Genomic DNA, 15000 nt, shown 5'->3' with positions numbered 1-15000 from the left:
AAACTTGGACAAATTAAAAATCTACGCAGAAAACTTTAACAGCGCACATCCATTGACACCCCTTAGCAGAACATTGAAGGAACCATACTACGCTGCCGCTGCTCAGAGTCCAGGTACACCTAAAGTTCAGTACTCAAATAGAACGAGCCGATCAATCACTCGGAACACGCAAGTGAAACAGGAGGATCATAGTAACAAACCATGGAACAAACAGTTCAATAGAGACCATAACCGACCCTATCAAAACAAAACAAGAAATAGCACTGACAATAATACTGAGTATAAGAAAACCAACAAACCTATAATTAAATGTCAATATTGTGGAATGAAAGGCCACACAGCAGACAAATGTTACAAAATCGTGGGATATCCAAAAGAAACTGCAAATGCATCACTCCAAACAAGTGTAAACAATCAGACACGAGTAATGTCAGGAGAAAATATAAATGTGTATTGCGTGAAAGGTATGTCACTTTTAACACAAACTCACAAATCAGGATCGCTATTTTTTTGTGAAGGCAAAGCTAATGGAACTGATTGCAAAATATTGAGAGACACAGGATGCAGTACAGTAGGAATAAAAGCATCTTTGATCAATGACGAAGACAAAACTGGAAAAACGGTACAATGCATCACATTCAGTGGCACAGTCGAAACCTTTGAAACAGCTAACGTGTACATAGAAACCCCATACTATACAGGAATAGTGGAATGCTGTATACTTCCCAACCCCGTCGCTGATGTTATTGTTGGCAATATAAAAGGTCTTAAAGACAACCCAAAAGATGTAAAAGAATGGTCATTAACCCAAGAAACAGCTTGTCTAGCAGAAACAAGAAAGATGACTAAGACAACAGAGAAGCCAATGACTATTTCTCTTGAACCACAACAATTTGACAGGAACAGGTTCATTGAAGAACAGAAAAGGACCCGACTTTAACTTCATATTTCAATATCGCAAACAAAGGGACGAAATCAAAAGTTGAATACATCATTGAAAAAGATATTCTGTTCAGGTTACATAGGAAAAGAAACAAAATAGCTAAACAACTGGTCACGCCGAGTATTTACAGAAACAAAATCCTTGGAATAGCGCACGATTCAATAACTTCTGGACATCTTGGGAGCTCTTCCACATTGAAGAGAATATCCGAGAATTTCACATGGCCTGGAATTACTAAAGACGTCCGAGAATATGTGAAATCTTGTGACACATGCCAAAGAAGAGTCGCAAAAGGCAGAATACCGAGATTGCCATTAGAGACAACCCCAGTTATTGAAAAAGTTTTTCAAAAAGTTGCAATTGACATTATAGGCCCTTTAACAAAATCAGATAGAAACCATACACACATACTAACACTAGTCGATTACGCAACCAGGTGGCCAGAAGCGATAGCATTGAAATCAACTACATCGGATCACATAGCTGAAGCATTGATGACAATTTTTACTAGAATAGGCATACCAAATGAGATACTGTCGGACAATGGACCCCAATTTACATCACATATGATGCATGAAACCATGAAACTCATGGGAATCCAACACTCATTCACAACTCCCTACCACCCCCAAGCAAATGGTCTTTGTGAAAGATTTAATGGCACTCTAAAGAATATGTTAAGAAAAGTGTCAGCAGAAAAACCAGATGATTGGGACAGATACTTACCAGCAATCCTATTTGCATATAGAGAAATACCCCAAGAATCTACAGGCTACTCCCCATTTGAGTTGATGTATGGACGATCACCTCGCGGCCCGATCAATATAGTAGCCGACATTTGTAAAGGGAATGAGGAGGACAATAACGAAATTATGTTTGCTTACGAATATGTAAGAAACCTGAAAGACAGAATAGAGGACACGTGTAAGCTAGCACAGGAATCCGTCACCAAAAAAGCAGAGAAATACAAGGAATACTCTGATCGCAAAAGCAAATCAAGAAAATTTGAGATTGGTGACAAAGTACTAATACTCTTACCCGATGACTCGAGTAAACTTTTAGCTACATGGAAAGGACCATTCAAAATAACAGCAGTAAAATCTAATGTTAATTACGAGATTCAAATTAACAACACAACAAAGACATTCCATGCAAATATGCTAAAAAAATATTTTGATAGAGACACAGTGTCGCAACCTATGTTTACTAATATCGAAGCTTCAAATGCAGGATTAATCATACCGTTGGTCATGGGACACAGACACCCGAGACAGAAAAACAAACAAAAATCGCACAATTGCAACCACCTAAGACAAAAAAAGAAGTACGCAAAGTACTTGGGCTCCTAAATTTTTACAGGAAATACATTTACAACTTCGCGCACATTGCGACACCGCTAACAAATCTGACAAAGAATGGGTCACCGAACAAAATTGTTTGGACAGAAGCGTGTCAGAATAGCTTTAACCAATTAAAGGCATTACTCTGTTCAGAACCAATTCTTAAATTACTCGACATGTCAAAAGAATTTGTTGTAAGAACTGACGCGTCTGATAAGGGCATCGCAGGTGTACTATTACAGGAACATGAGGGAACTCTAATGCCTTGCTTATATGCAAGCAGAAAATTATTGGACAGAGAATCACGATACTCTGTAATAGAGCGTGAAGGACTGGCCATCGTCTTTGCTTTAAAGACATTCAGCAGATATCTACTGCTAAAAGAGTTTGTGGTCGAAACGGACCATAAACCACTCACGTACATAAGAAATAACAAAATGAATAATAGTAGAGTACTAAGGTGGAGTCTATTTTTGCAAAATTACACTTTCAGTATCTCTCACATACCAGGCTGTGAAAATATTCACGCCGACCTACTTTCTCGATTAGTATAAACACGTGAGAAGGGTATAACTTAACCTCCCATGCATACTGTTAGTTACCTCGCAAACTATGCCAAATCAGAACGCACAATTTCGATAATTTTATTTGTAAACATGAAGACCCAACTTAATGTAACATTGAGTATTGTTTGGATATGTATACCATACCCATTCATGATTTGGGAAATCTTCTCTTTATCTATTATTGTTATGAATTTTCACTCATTTATGATTAATAATTGAAATGTCAATATTTCATTTACATTTTCATTCATTTCATTTAGTAAATTACCTTCATATCATCGACTTTAATCATGCTTCATTGCCATCATTATTGTTTATCACAATGATTTGTAATCACATTGCCATCATATTGTTTATCACAATGATTTGTAATCACAATCTTTCATTGTTATTGTCACCCATTCATATACCTACGTTAATATAAACATTTCCATGTCTAGTTAATAAATAATTTAATTGTAGCACAAATCATAACAATGGATTAATGCTAGAGTATCATGATAGTAAATTTACTTCCGTTTGTAAAATCTATCTTTCCCATAATGGTTAAAGAGTATATTTTTAAACGTGGGTGGGGGGTGTCACAGTAAAGATTGTTCACAATTATCTTATTAAATTTTATTTTATTAAGAACTGAATTCATCTCACTCCAGTTATATTTCGGTAGGCTTAGATAAACTTTACCTTCTAATATTAGATCGTCTTTCCTTTTATAGCCTTCCCTCGAATTAATTTCTAATTAGTGAATACTTTTCGTTCTACATTCTGTCACGTAGCCACTTATTATAAAAGCTGATAGGTCTAACATTCGACACTCACTTTCTCTCCACAATCTATGCCGGACGGCCAGTCACTCTATTCCTATATATATATTGTAAGATTTTTATCTTTTGGGACTTTGTAGATATTATATCTACACCATTAAGACGCCGGAGCTTTTAACTTTGATTGTATAATCTTCAAGGATCAAACCCAAGCCCGCTGTACTACACTATAACCCCTTACCAATTGCCTGGAAGTGGAATTTTACGAGTCCAATCCTATTATCAGAGGAATAGATCATCCAAGCCCATCAACTGCCTGGAAACGTAAACTTACGAACCTGACATATTATCATAAGTTACGTAAAATATTCATATCTCTATTTGTAACTGCCACGATCACTGTTTATCTCTTTTAATTAAATTTCATCATTATTTTTATTTCATTGTAAACAAATCGTTAATTGTTTTTCATTTATCGTAACTAGTAAATTCTGGGGCCTCATTCTACATATATCTTTATGCATAGTCGAGTAGCTCTTTACTCACTTGAGACCATGACAGATACCTTAGTATAAATAATAATTGAATTAATAAAAAAGGTAAGAAATGGACACGTGAATATCGCATTTCCATTCATGGCACATACGCGGGTATCTTGTAAGCTTAACAATGCTTCATTATTCCTTAAATGGACTATCTAGAACAAAATCATTTCCCTATTACATAAATCACATTGAAGGCATACTTTTAATGCTAATACTAAAATTATATCCGACACTGTTTTTAGATTCGTGAGCTCATTTTTGTTTAATAGATGTTCAAACAGAAGTTACTTTTTTCAGACACACCATATCGATAGAACGAAATGTTTCTGTAACCATTTGACTTAAGTTGAAGTCTCTGACGTATTGGCGTTTTTGTTTTATTTGTGATTCCCAGTCAATGTCTGGCAGGTTAACGTCACCGGCGAGTATGATATTTGGAGTACTTGGTCCTTTTCTATGTATTTTTGTTAAAAATGCATGTAATTGGTTAATTATTCTGAAGGACTTCCGTAGATTCACAGCACCTTAAGAGGGGATTGTTTTATTATCGGGTTGGGGGGGGGGGGGGGGGGGAGCGGGAAACCCCCCGTACTCTCCCTCAACCCCAAGTAGAGATACTATAACGGGATAAAACATGTTTGCCATAATTTGCGATATCTAAACTGATCGGAAACACAGTAAGTAATAATGGTGTCGGCCGGAGTCGTAAAGGACAAGCGACTCAGCAAATTATTTTTGAAATTAGAAAAATCACACCATTTATAAAAATGAAACTTATTTTAAATAGTAATATTTATTGAGCATTGCAACTGAATCAAATTCCATAATCACTAAAAGATCAAGTAATATAATAAAAATGCTATGAAACTATGGAAGTCCTGCCATTTTATCAATACCCGCTGGTTGGTTGACAATAAAATCAGGGTTAAGAATTTTGACCAGATGATTTAACAGTCAGGGCTAACCCACATCGGAGACAGAGGGCTAACCCGCATCGGAGACCGATTCCGGATAGACATCGGGCACGGACAAAATACTAAGAATAAAGAGAAGAGCTCGGGGAAAAAACGGCAGAGGACGCCGAGTGCTTGGTATGGGTAGGTCTAGCGGCTCTTCTCGTTATTCTTATTATTTTATCCGGAGGACGGCAGGACTGGGTCGTCGGAGTCAGTCTCCAGTGTGGGTTAGCCCTCAGAATCTGCGTCTTTTTCTAGTCTATGTCACTTTTTTTGTAGCAAATCAAAACTCCACCTACCCAAAGTCCACGATCTTTATAAGTTGACGGAGGATTCATATAATTCTCACTGAATATATACAATTACTCTCGATGTCACTGAGGTGAGTTTCTGTGGCAAATCTTATGTATTTTTGTGTTTTACATGTGTATGTGTCTGGTAGAAGTTGTCTTTTTGTTTACTTCATTACACAGAGTGTAGTTGTTGCTGTTGTTGTGTGAACTGTTACACAGCAATGTGGAGTGGCGGGGTGAATGATAATGTGATCTGATGTCATTATCAGCGGTTGGTAGTGTTATTCCCATTGTCTTGACCTTTTCTTGAGTGATTCTTGCTTTGTATGACCTGGTTTTAGCATGTGTATTGCTGTGTATGTTAATGTTTACAAGAATTGGCGCGGGGTGTGGTGAACTGTATTAAGATTAGGTGTTGGTCGTTGTCCCATCTGAACACTAAGTTTCCTTTGTTTTCTGTTGCCACCACGGTTGACTCGACATAAATTTATCACAAAAATAGAATTACTAAAATTAGCAAACACAGTGGATAAAGTGATGGCCATGAATAAGTTTAAAGTGGATGTGCTGGGCTATCCATGATAAAAAGGATGAATAAATATAAACTTCACTTTTATAATCCGATATAAACTATTTAGTCATATGCACAAGAGGGTAACGAATAAAATGATATACAATTTAAGCAGGTAGAAGTTGTAGATCCATCACTAAAATAAAAAATAATCACAGATATTGTAAACACAGCTGCCTGCAAGGCGCACTACACACGAATGAAGTCGTGCACTTACATGTGATATAACCTAACCTCACATCAAATAATATAAAATACACATCTCTGGCTTCAGATAGCTGGGTAAATGAGCACTCTATAAAAAACGTGTTGATATTAGCTTTTAGTAATTTCAAATGAAAAATAATACGTCATGATCAATATTGTTACATACGGTATGTCGTGGCGTCAATCTCAATCTACCCACTACTTACAAGAATTTTAAACACAATGTTAATATTCCATTTATTGATTTGAATAGACCTTGGCCTCATTTCACACGAGGAATCAATTGAGCGCTATTCATATTTGTACACCAATGGCTTTGTGTTTGTGTGTGTGTGTGTGTGTGTGTGTGTGTGTGTGTGTGAAATGGATACGCAAAAATTTAATACACATCTCGCTAACCGTAATCATTTCTTAATCATCAATGGGCATGATCTATATTAACTTTCCATGTGTTCGAGGTCATTGGCCACATTGCAAATTGTGCTCAAAAATGACCCACTTAGTGAGAAGTGTTCACAGCTTATTAAATATCTAACATCACGATTGGTCATTTGATTCTGCATGACAATAAACATAGCAGCGTGTTTATATTTGTTTAGAAATTTCCAATAGTTGGACAGCAACAAATCATGTGATTGATGACCGGGTTCGACGAAAACATGAATATAGATCGCTCCCATTGGAATTGCGATACATTTGAAAACCACATTTTTGGAATCAGTTTGAAAAAAAGGAGAAAATGTGTCCTTGTCTCATAAAAATCGGCTTATAAATAACATTTTTTGTAATAGATTTGTCCCTTTGAAAATAGCTTTCCCAAGTTTTAGAATTTTATGATAATTTCTTTATTTTCTGGTCGATTTTCTTGATTTGTATATCATTTTTCATATCTCAATGAGGCGAACGCGCTGATTTTCCTCGTTTGATCCAAAAGAGTTTAAAACACATTTTGTTTGTTAATTGTGGGTCCTGCCTCACTAAAAAATTAATGAGCGTTGAGATGGTGATGCAACGATTACTTACAAGACCTTGTTATCCAGACCACATGGCTTTTGGTGTTACACAACCATTCACCACCTTTAGTCAACCGTGTTCTTTGAGGTTATACAACATACACAGCCTTTATGATGGGCTTGCCTGTACATTAATCAAGGGGTGAGCTGATACATGTTGACAAGCGAGCTGTCAAAAGAGCAACCGTTGATTGGTCAAGAATCTCAGGATCTCATTTAAGGTCATCCGTTCTGGAAAGGTGATATCCACCCACTGGTCATTGGACAGAGCTTTTAAAGTGTTAAATCATGGTCGACGCCACCCTCACTTTCTATTCTGACGTAGATGAAGACGACCATAGCTTTTCGGATGTCATAATGACAGGTGGACAGAGTTAAAGCTTCTAAACAATCCCAATCGTCGTCCTAATCGTTGTCCACCGCAAATAGTCTAAGATTTTCAACTCGAAAATATGTCTTGATCAATATGTTTACTTCCGGTATGTCGTGTAGTCAATCATAATCTACCTACTACTACTACTACTACTACTACTACTACTACTACTACTACTACTACTACTACTACTACTACTACTACTACTACTACTACTACTACTACTACTACTACTATTACTACTACTACTACTTACAAAAAAAAATTAATATAATGCTAATGTTCGTTTATTACTTTGAAAAAAAAAACCTTTGCCTCATTAAAGCTTATATTCGTGTCATGTGCTCCTTGAACATCCGAATTGCTCTTGATAAGGCTGTAAACTGTGTGCATTCCGTCTTTCCATTATATTTGACCTTTTCTCTCAGTCGGTCTCTTGTTTTATCATAGCAAAGTGAGTGCAACTCACTCGTTTTAGTTGCTGAACCGTACATGAATCGAACGCTAAGGTATTATCTCGGAGTTAAAATTTCTTTCAATTTCCTACCAAAAATGTGAAACACACTGAGTTTCTTTTTTAGGTATTTAGAACATCTTTGGAAGATCAGTTCTCACTAAATAAATCTTTGAATCTCTCAAAACTATAATTATACATTCATCTGTTTCCCTCCAAGCCAAGGACTCCAGCCAGAGTCAGGAGAAAACAGTAATCCCTTTCCAAGACAAAGACAGATATCAATTGGAAAACAGATACAGGGGGATAGAAGACATTGCAAGTACCTCCTTGCCCACTATGGGAGGTCGCGACCCTCACCCAGACCTAAAAGTCTCATCCAAACACAAGCACGGGTCCACGCGAAGAGGAATGCACTCAAATGTTAACAAATCATATATAATATGTAAATAAAACATAGCACAGTGCATAACTAATAACAGTGAGGTGACTTACAAGACAAAAAAAATATCATCTCCCAAAACAAACTATAAATTTAACTGCCCCCTCCTCCCCCCCCCCCTCCCCCGCCAGGGCCAGGACTAAACCAAGTAATCCCAATCCAAGACAAAGACTGAAAGCATATTGGAAAACAGATAAAAGAGAATAGAAGACACAGTAGAAGAGAACTGCGTCGGCATCAAATGGTTATTAATTTATTTATAAACAAACAAATTCATTATTGAAAGGAGAATCTTGTAATTTGTCAAAATTGAAATTTTACATGTAGGCTACGTATTGATACATGCTCTTTGAGAGAAAAAGTGGCAACCTCTCTAGTTTAGATAACTCACAAATACAAGTCTAGGAAGTGCATTCAGAGATCATTATCATAATTGTTAATATCATAATAATAATAATAATAATAATAATAATAATAATAATAATAATAATAATAATAATAATAATAATAATAATAATAATAATAATATATAATAATAATAATAATAATAATAATAATAATAATAATAATAATAAAATAATAATAATAATAATAATAATAATAATAATATATAATAATAATTATAATAATCATATCATATATATTATCATCATCATCATCATCATCATCATCATCATCATCATCATCATCATCATCATCATCATCATCATCATCATCATCATATTTTAGTTATCCCGAGGAATAAAACGGATTTTGAAAGGCTTGGTTGTGCAAGTCAAACCAAAGACTGGCTCTAGGGAAGGTAGATTGTCTGGATCCTCTGGCTGGATGCTGAATTTTTGGAAGATGTTGGTAATAAAGATGAATAACTCCAACTTGGCTAAAGCATCTCCGGGACAGGAACGGCGGCCTGGAATATATGAGGACGTTGGGTATGGTGACGACCACGACAATGATGGTGATGATGGTGATGATGATGATGATGATGATGATGATGATGATGATGATGATGATGATGATGAAAGTATTTTTTAATAGTTGTTTTTTTTGCCGTTGTTTTTGTGTATGATTATGGTGACAATGATGAAAACGCTGATGATGATTATGATGCTGATTGTCTTGGTGGTGGTAGAAGTTGGAGTGGTGGTAGTAATAATAGTGGAAATATGGTTTGTTTTATCTTGAAAGGTTTTTTACGGCGCTTGCAACACATTTGGGTCATTTCAGCGCCAGTAAAAAGGAAGAAATGGGACAGTGCAAAATTCTAGATTTACAATAAAAAGACACTAGAGAAAAAAGACAAAAATGAATGCTGCAAATAGGGAATAGATGTAGATTCCAAGAGCATACTATAGTAGTAATAGTACTAGTAGTGGTAATAGCTATAGTAGAATAGAGGTAGTAATTGTGGTAGCAGTGAAGTGTAGTAGTTAGATAGATAGTAGTAGTAGTATAGTAAGTAGTGTGTAGTAGTGTAGTATAGTAGATAGTATAGTGTAGTATAGTAGTAAGTGTATAGTAGTAGTGTAGTAGTAGTAGTATGTAGTAGTAGTAGTAGTAGTAGTAGTAGTAGTAGTAGTAGTAGTAGTAGTAGTGTAGTAGTGTAGTAGTAGTATAGTGTAGTATAGTAGTAAGAAAGTAGTAGTAGTAGTAGTAGTAGTAGTAGTAGTAGTAGTAGTAGTAGTAGTAGTAGTAGTAGTAGTAGTAGTAGTATAGTAGTAGTAGTAGTAGTAGTAGTAGTAGTAGTAGTGTAGTAGTAGTAGTAGTAGTAGTAGTAGTAGTAGTAGTAAGTAGTAGTAGTAGTAGTAGTAGTAGTAGTAGTAGTAGTAGTAGTAGTAGTAGTATAGTAGTAGTAGTAGTAGTAGTAGTAGTAGTAGTAGTAGTAGTAGTAGTAGTAGTAGTAGTAGTAGTAGTAGTAGTAGTAGTAGTAAGTAGTAGTAGTAGTAGTAAGTAGTGTAGTAGTAGTAGTAGTAGTAGTAGTATAGTAGTAGTAGTAGTATAGTAGTAAGTAGTAGTAGAGTAGTAGTATTAGTAGTAGTAGTAGTAGTAGTAGTAGTAGTAGTAGTAGTATAGTAGTAGTAGTAGTAGTAAGTATAGTAGTAGTAAATAGAATAGTAGTAGTAGTAGTAGTAGTAGTAGTAGTAGTAGTAGTAGAAGTAGTAGTAGAATAAGTAGTAGTAGTTAGTAGTAGTAGTAGTAGTAGTAAGTAGTAGTAGTAGTAGTCAGTTGTAGTAGTAGAGTAGTGTAGTAGTAGTAGTAGTAGTAGTAGTAGTAGTAGTAGTAAGTAGTAGTAGTAGTAGTAGTAGTAGTAGTAGTAGTAAGTAGTAGTAGTAGTAGTAATAGAAGTAGAATAGTAGTAGTAGTAGTAGTAGTAGTAGTAGTAGTATAGTAGTAGTAGTAGTAGTAGTAGTAGTAGTAGCAGTTGTGGTAGTAGCAGTAGTGGTAGTAGTAGTAGTAGTAGTAGTAGTAGTAGTAGTAGTAGTAGTAGTAGTAGTAGTTGTTGTTGTTGTTGTTGTTGTTATTTTAGCATAGATTTAGTAGTAGTAGTAAATTACCTATTGAAAACGGTATAAAACAGTCTGGAACCACAACATTCCCAGCATCATCAAGAAAACGTTCAGGTCTGAAAATCATGGGGTCTTTCCAATTTTTCTCATCGTGAAGCACCGCAGTGAGATGTTGCATCACCATAGTACCCTCTGGAATGGTGTATCCGCCAATGGTCGTGGTTTTGGTACACAAGTGGGGTAAACTGTGGACATGATATTATGATATATGAACATGGGATTCTGAGCGAGATATTTGCAACTGACATGAAATACGAAATAATACATCAAATTTGTATTATGTTATGCACCAATGAAGTTTTTTCAACTGACAAAATTTTATTTATTACTTTAAATCACCTTTATGAGTTAAATTTCAAGAATGGACGAAGCTTCTAACTCCCTTTCTAACCATGTAATAATTAAATAGACAAGAAATAGGAAATTACGACACACTCATTCAAATACTAGGGACACTTGTCAGTCTTTTGATCCGACAAAACGTGTTAGCGGATCCGTTTCTTTTTTTTTTCAATCTCTCCATGATATTTTGTAGCATTGTTCTGCCAAACAAAAATCTGTGCTGATTTTTGTCTCCATCAATTGTTTATCCGATTGGCTGCAATACATACGGGTTCTATGGCGTTTTAAATATTTTCCCATGTTGAAAGTTGGTATTTACCATGCAATGCATTGTGGAATGCTGTTTTGCTCAACCTTTCTAATTTTTATTTCTATTTTTATTTTTTTTTTGTATCTGAGGTTTTTGGTTGTGACCAAAAATCGAAAGTTATCCAACTGCTTTAACAGTATGCCTTATAAATAAAAAATGCACGTTAGGATTACTCCCATTCTGCTCACTACCATAGTTTGTTCTTTTGCTTTCCCATCATTTCGTTCTGATGTGTCATGATGTTCATTAAATTCTTCCATTGTTCTTGGGTTTTCTATCATGTTAATGCTAGAGTGAATATCTGATGTTATTAATGCTTTGACCACCAGCTCTTATTTCAAATCAGATCGAAATTGAAATCCGGGAAGGGGGGGGGGCACAATGCCAAATTTTTAATGATTGGATTATCTAAAGCAGAATAAAATCATGCATGGAGAATGGGCTTTGTGTCGTAAGAATAGGTTGCTGTTTCGGAAGTTATCCATAAAATTTCTCACACATATGAGGTTCTCCTTAAGATGGGCCCAGAAATCCATGAACCTCTCTCATTGAATTTGTCTGTTTATATGGATAATGCGTAGAGTTTACCAGAAAATAGACCAACCAGCAATGACACCCGAATATTATGAACAAAGTTCTATCAAAACATAAATGAATACTCTCAAACAGTCAAAAATACTGAAGTACTACATTATATTGATGCAGATTAACAAATATTAGCAGCAATAAAAAGTCAGGAGACAAGACATAAAGGCATAATGAGTAAAGCAATTAATGTAGAGGTAACTCTGAATTTGTAATGCTGATAAAAAAATCATTCTTGAAAGTCATAAGACATTAATATTACTTAGCAGGATTTCATTCCTGTTTCTCAAGGAGTTTAAAGAAATAAGCAATGGCTCTGTTATCCTTCAAATTAGATATCGCAAACTGTTTCATAACAAGGACTGGATTGAGGCTAGAATTATTTTCTCTCTTTCATCTTTTTGCAGTTTGTCTTATATTGGATCATGATATCAGCCACACAACTTAGAAATAATTGGACACAGAACCCGGCTTGAGTTGACAGACTTTGCAGACATTTACGTGGTTCTTTCACTTGATTTGAGCAGCAAATGACGAAATGAAACAATGAAATGTTATTTATAAAATACAGAAATCGTCATTAGTCATCACTTCTATATTTAAAACAATACGTTTCTCTCGTGTCGTAGAAGATTTACCAACAAGCAGGTATTGAAACACCACAGTTTAGATAAGAAAAGCTAGAGAAGCTGTTATCAAGTTGATGCACAATTCGACCTCAAATAGAATTCAACCTAAAACAAAGATCAGAATTCTCAATCCCAAAATAAAAAAAATCAATTTTTCTCAATTCAACCAGGCTTGACCTTGAACGAAAATAATACAAAAAGAAGACTGATATAAACAACAATGTCGGAGAAGTTCTAGGCATAAGTACATACCAAAATTGGGAATGGAGACCTTTGAATAAGTCAGACCAAGGAGTAGAAGAAATATAAATCAAGGAAAGGGATACGGATAGGTCATACAAAGAGCTTTAAAAAGAGCGTCGAATGAGATGTTAGATCAGGGAAAACACTGGGAAAAATTAAGTGATTACACAATTTGGTTAAACATGAAAAGACGCGAGCGGGGAAAATAGTGCAGTCGCACACGATATAGGATTTATTGACAGTTTATGTGTGAAAGATGATTATGTTTTTTGTTTTGTTATTAAGGGTTTGTTTTAAATTATTATTATTATTATTATTATTATTATTATTATTATTATTATTATTATTATTATTATTATTATTATTATTATTATTATTATTATTATTATTATTATTATTATTATCATTTTATTATTATTATTATTATTATTATTATTATTATTATTATTATTATTATTATTATTATTGTTATTATTATTATTATTGTGCGTAGTGTGAGATCACCTAAAAGTCTCATCCCGTTACACGCACAAGATCCCGCCAAGAGAAACACACTCAAATGCTTACACTGTACATTCAAAAGAACAAATATAACAATACATAACAGATTATTTACAAGATAAAATATCATCTATTACAACTGTAACTATACATCTGACTATTTCCCTCTCAGCCAAGGACTCCGACAACGGATAGAGCAAAATCAAGTTAATTTCATTCCAAGGCAATGAAAAAAAGCAAATTTGAAAACAGAAATAAGGTTATAGAAGACACAATAAGTGATCTCCCTGCCCACTATGGGAGGTCAGGAACCCCAACCAGATAGAGGATTATGAGAAGGCTTCAGTCAATGTCCATTCAAACACAAAACAACACAGAATACAATTATACACAACAGCAATCCAACTCTAATCTTAGATTAATCTATACACACACGCCTTAAACTTAAATATTACCCTAAGGGCCCAACACCGCCCAATCTTTGAGTCTCCATGATGACGGCGTTGACGTATTTCAATTTAATTTTGTCTTCAACCGTTGGAGCTTTCTCTGTTCCAATTACCTCATCGATTTCCTGTTGAAGCTGAAAATATATAAGTACATTTGATTTTTATGTTTAGAGTATTTCTGGATTTAATCTCCAAACGCTCTCACCACAGAAATGATGATAACCTATTTTAAACACTAAAGCTGCTATTGTTTAAATTTGGTCAAAGTAAATAGCTACTGGACCCTGTGGTCTAGAAATGAAATGTATAAAAGTGAATATAAAAGTCTTTAAACAGGAAATACTACTATGCAATGTCTTGGTCCAAAACCTATCTTCAGCTAACAACATGAGTTAAAAGAAAGGATTAAGAATTGTTCTCTAGTAAATCTGGATTTAATGTAAACCTTACTGTTTTGACGTTTTCGATATTGTCGGAAGAAAAGTGTAACAACCGTGGTTAATGTTTTGTTCTTTATATTTCAGCTGCTCTAATCATTTTTGAATAGTAAAGTTTAATCTTATATATATATATAACTTACAAAATATGCCATGTTATGAAGTTTGAAGTTAATATCCCGTCATTGTCTATTATCGTCTTGTTAAATGAAAGACTTAAGTTTGTGTTAAAATAAGCTTGATTTATAACAACAAAGAGGATCGAGAAAACTTATGAGGAAATGTAAAATTGTTGAAGCAACATTGATGAAAAAAACATATCACAATAATTTAGATAGAACAAAAGAAAATGCTAGACGTCTACCCATATTTTGTGTTGATATCACCAACCTTTTTCTCTACTTCTGGATTGTGTAGTATGAATAAAAGAGCCCATAATATTGTGGTGCTGGTTGTTTCTGTTCCAGCTT

General features: G+C 34.7%; 2 protein-coding genes across 5 annotated transcripts in view; both read right to left on the bottom strand.

Moving 5' to 3' along the window:
* LOC144966584 (cytochrome P450 2U1-like) overlaps positions 1-15000 on the bottom strand; it is a 61656-nt gene that overhangs the window by 26595 nt on the left and 20061 nt on the right. The gene's annotated exons all lie outside the window — the stretch shown is intronic.
* The window catches only part of LOC144966582 (cytochrome P450 2U1-like), a 25854-nt gene continuing 19960 nt past the window's right edge, over positions 9107-15000 (bottom strand). For all 4 annotated transcript variants that reach the window (XM_078903269.1, XM_078903270.1, XM_078903267.1 and 1 more), the window contains exons 8-11: positions 14921-15000; positions 14100-14227; positions 11023-11219; positions 9107-9377 (exon numbers count right to left, since the gene is read on the bottom strand). The exon at positions 14921-15000 is cut by the window's right edge and continues 36 nt beyond it. In XM_078903269.1, the coding sequence (XP_078759395.1) occupies positions 9193-9377; positions 11023-11219; positions 14100-14227; positions 14921-15000 (590 nt within the window). In that variant the 3' untranslated portion in view covers positions 9107-9192. The remainder of the gene's footprint in view (positions 9378-11022; positions 11220-14099; positions 14228-14920) is intronic.

The sequence above is a fragment of the Berghia stephanieae genome, chromosome 2, assembly GCF_034508935.2.
Source record: "Berghia stephanieae isolate SIO BIC M18660-M18661 chromosome 2, UCSD_Bste_1.3, whole genome shotgun sequence".
Taxonomy (NCBI): Eukaryota; Metazoa; Mollusca; class Gastropoda; order Nudibranchia; family Aeolidiidae; genus Berghia; species Berghia stephanieae.
Note: the sequence above shows the minus strand (reverse complement) of the source record. Positions and strands in the feature narration are given on the sequence as shown.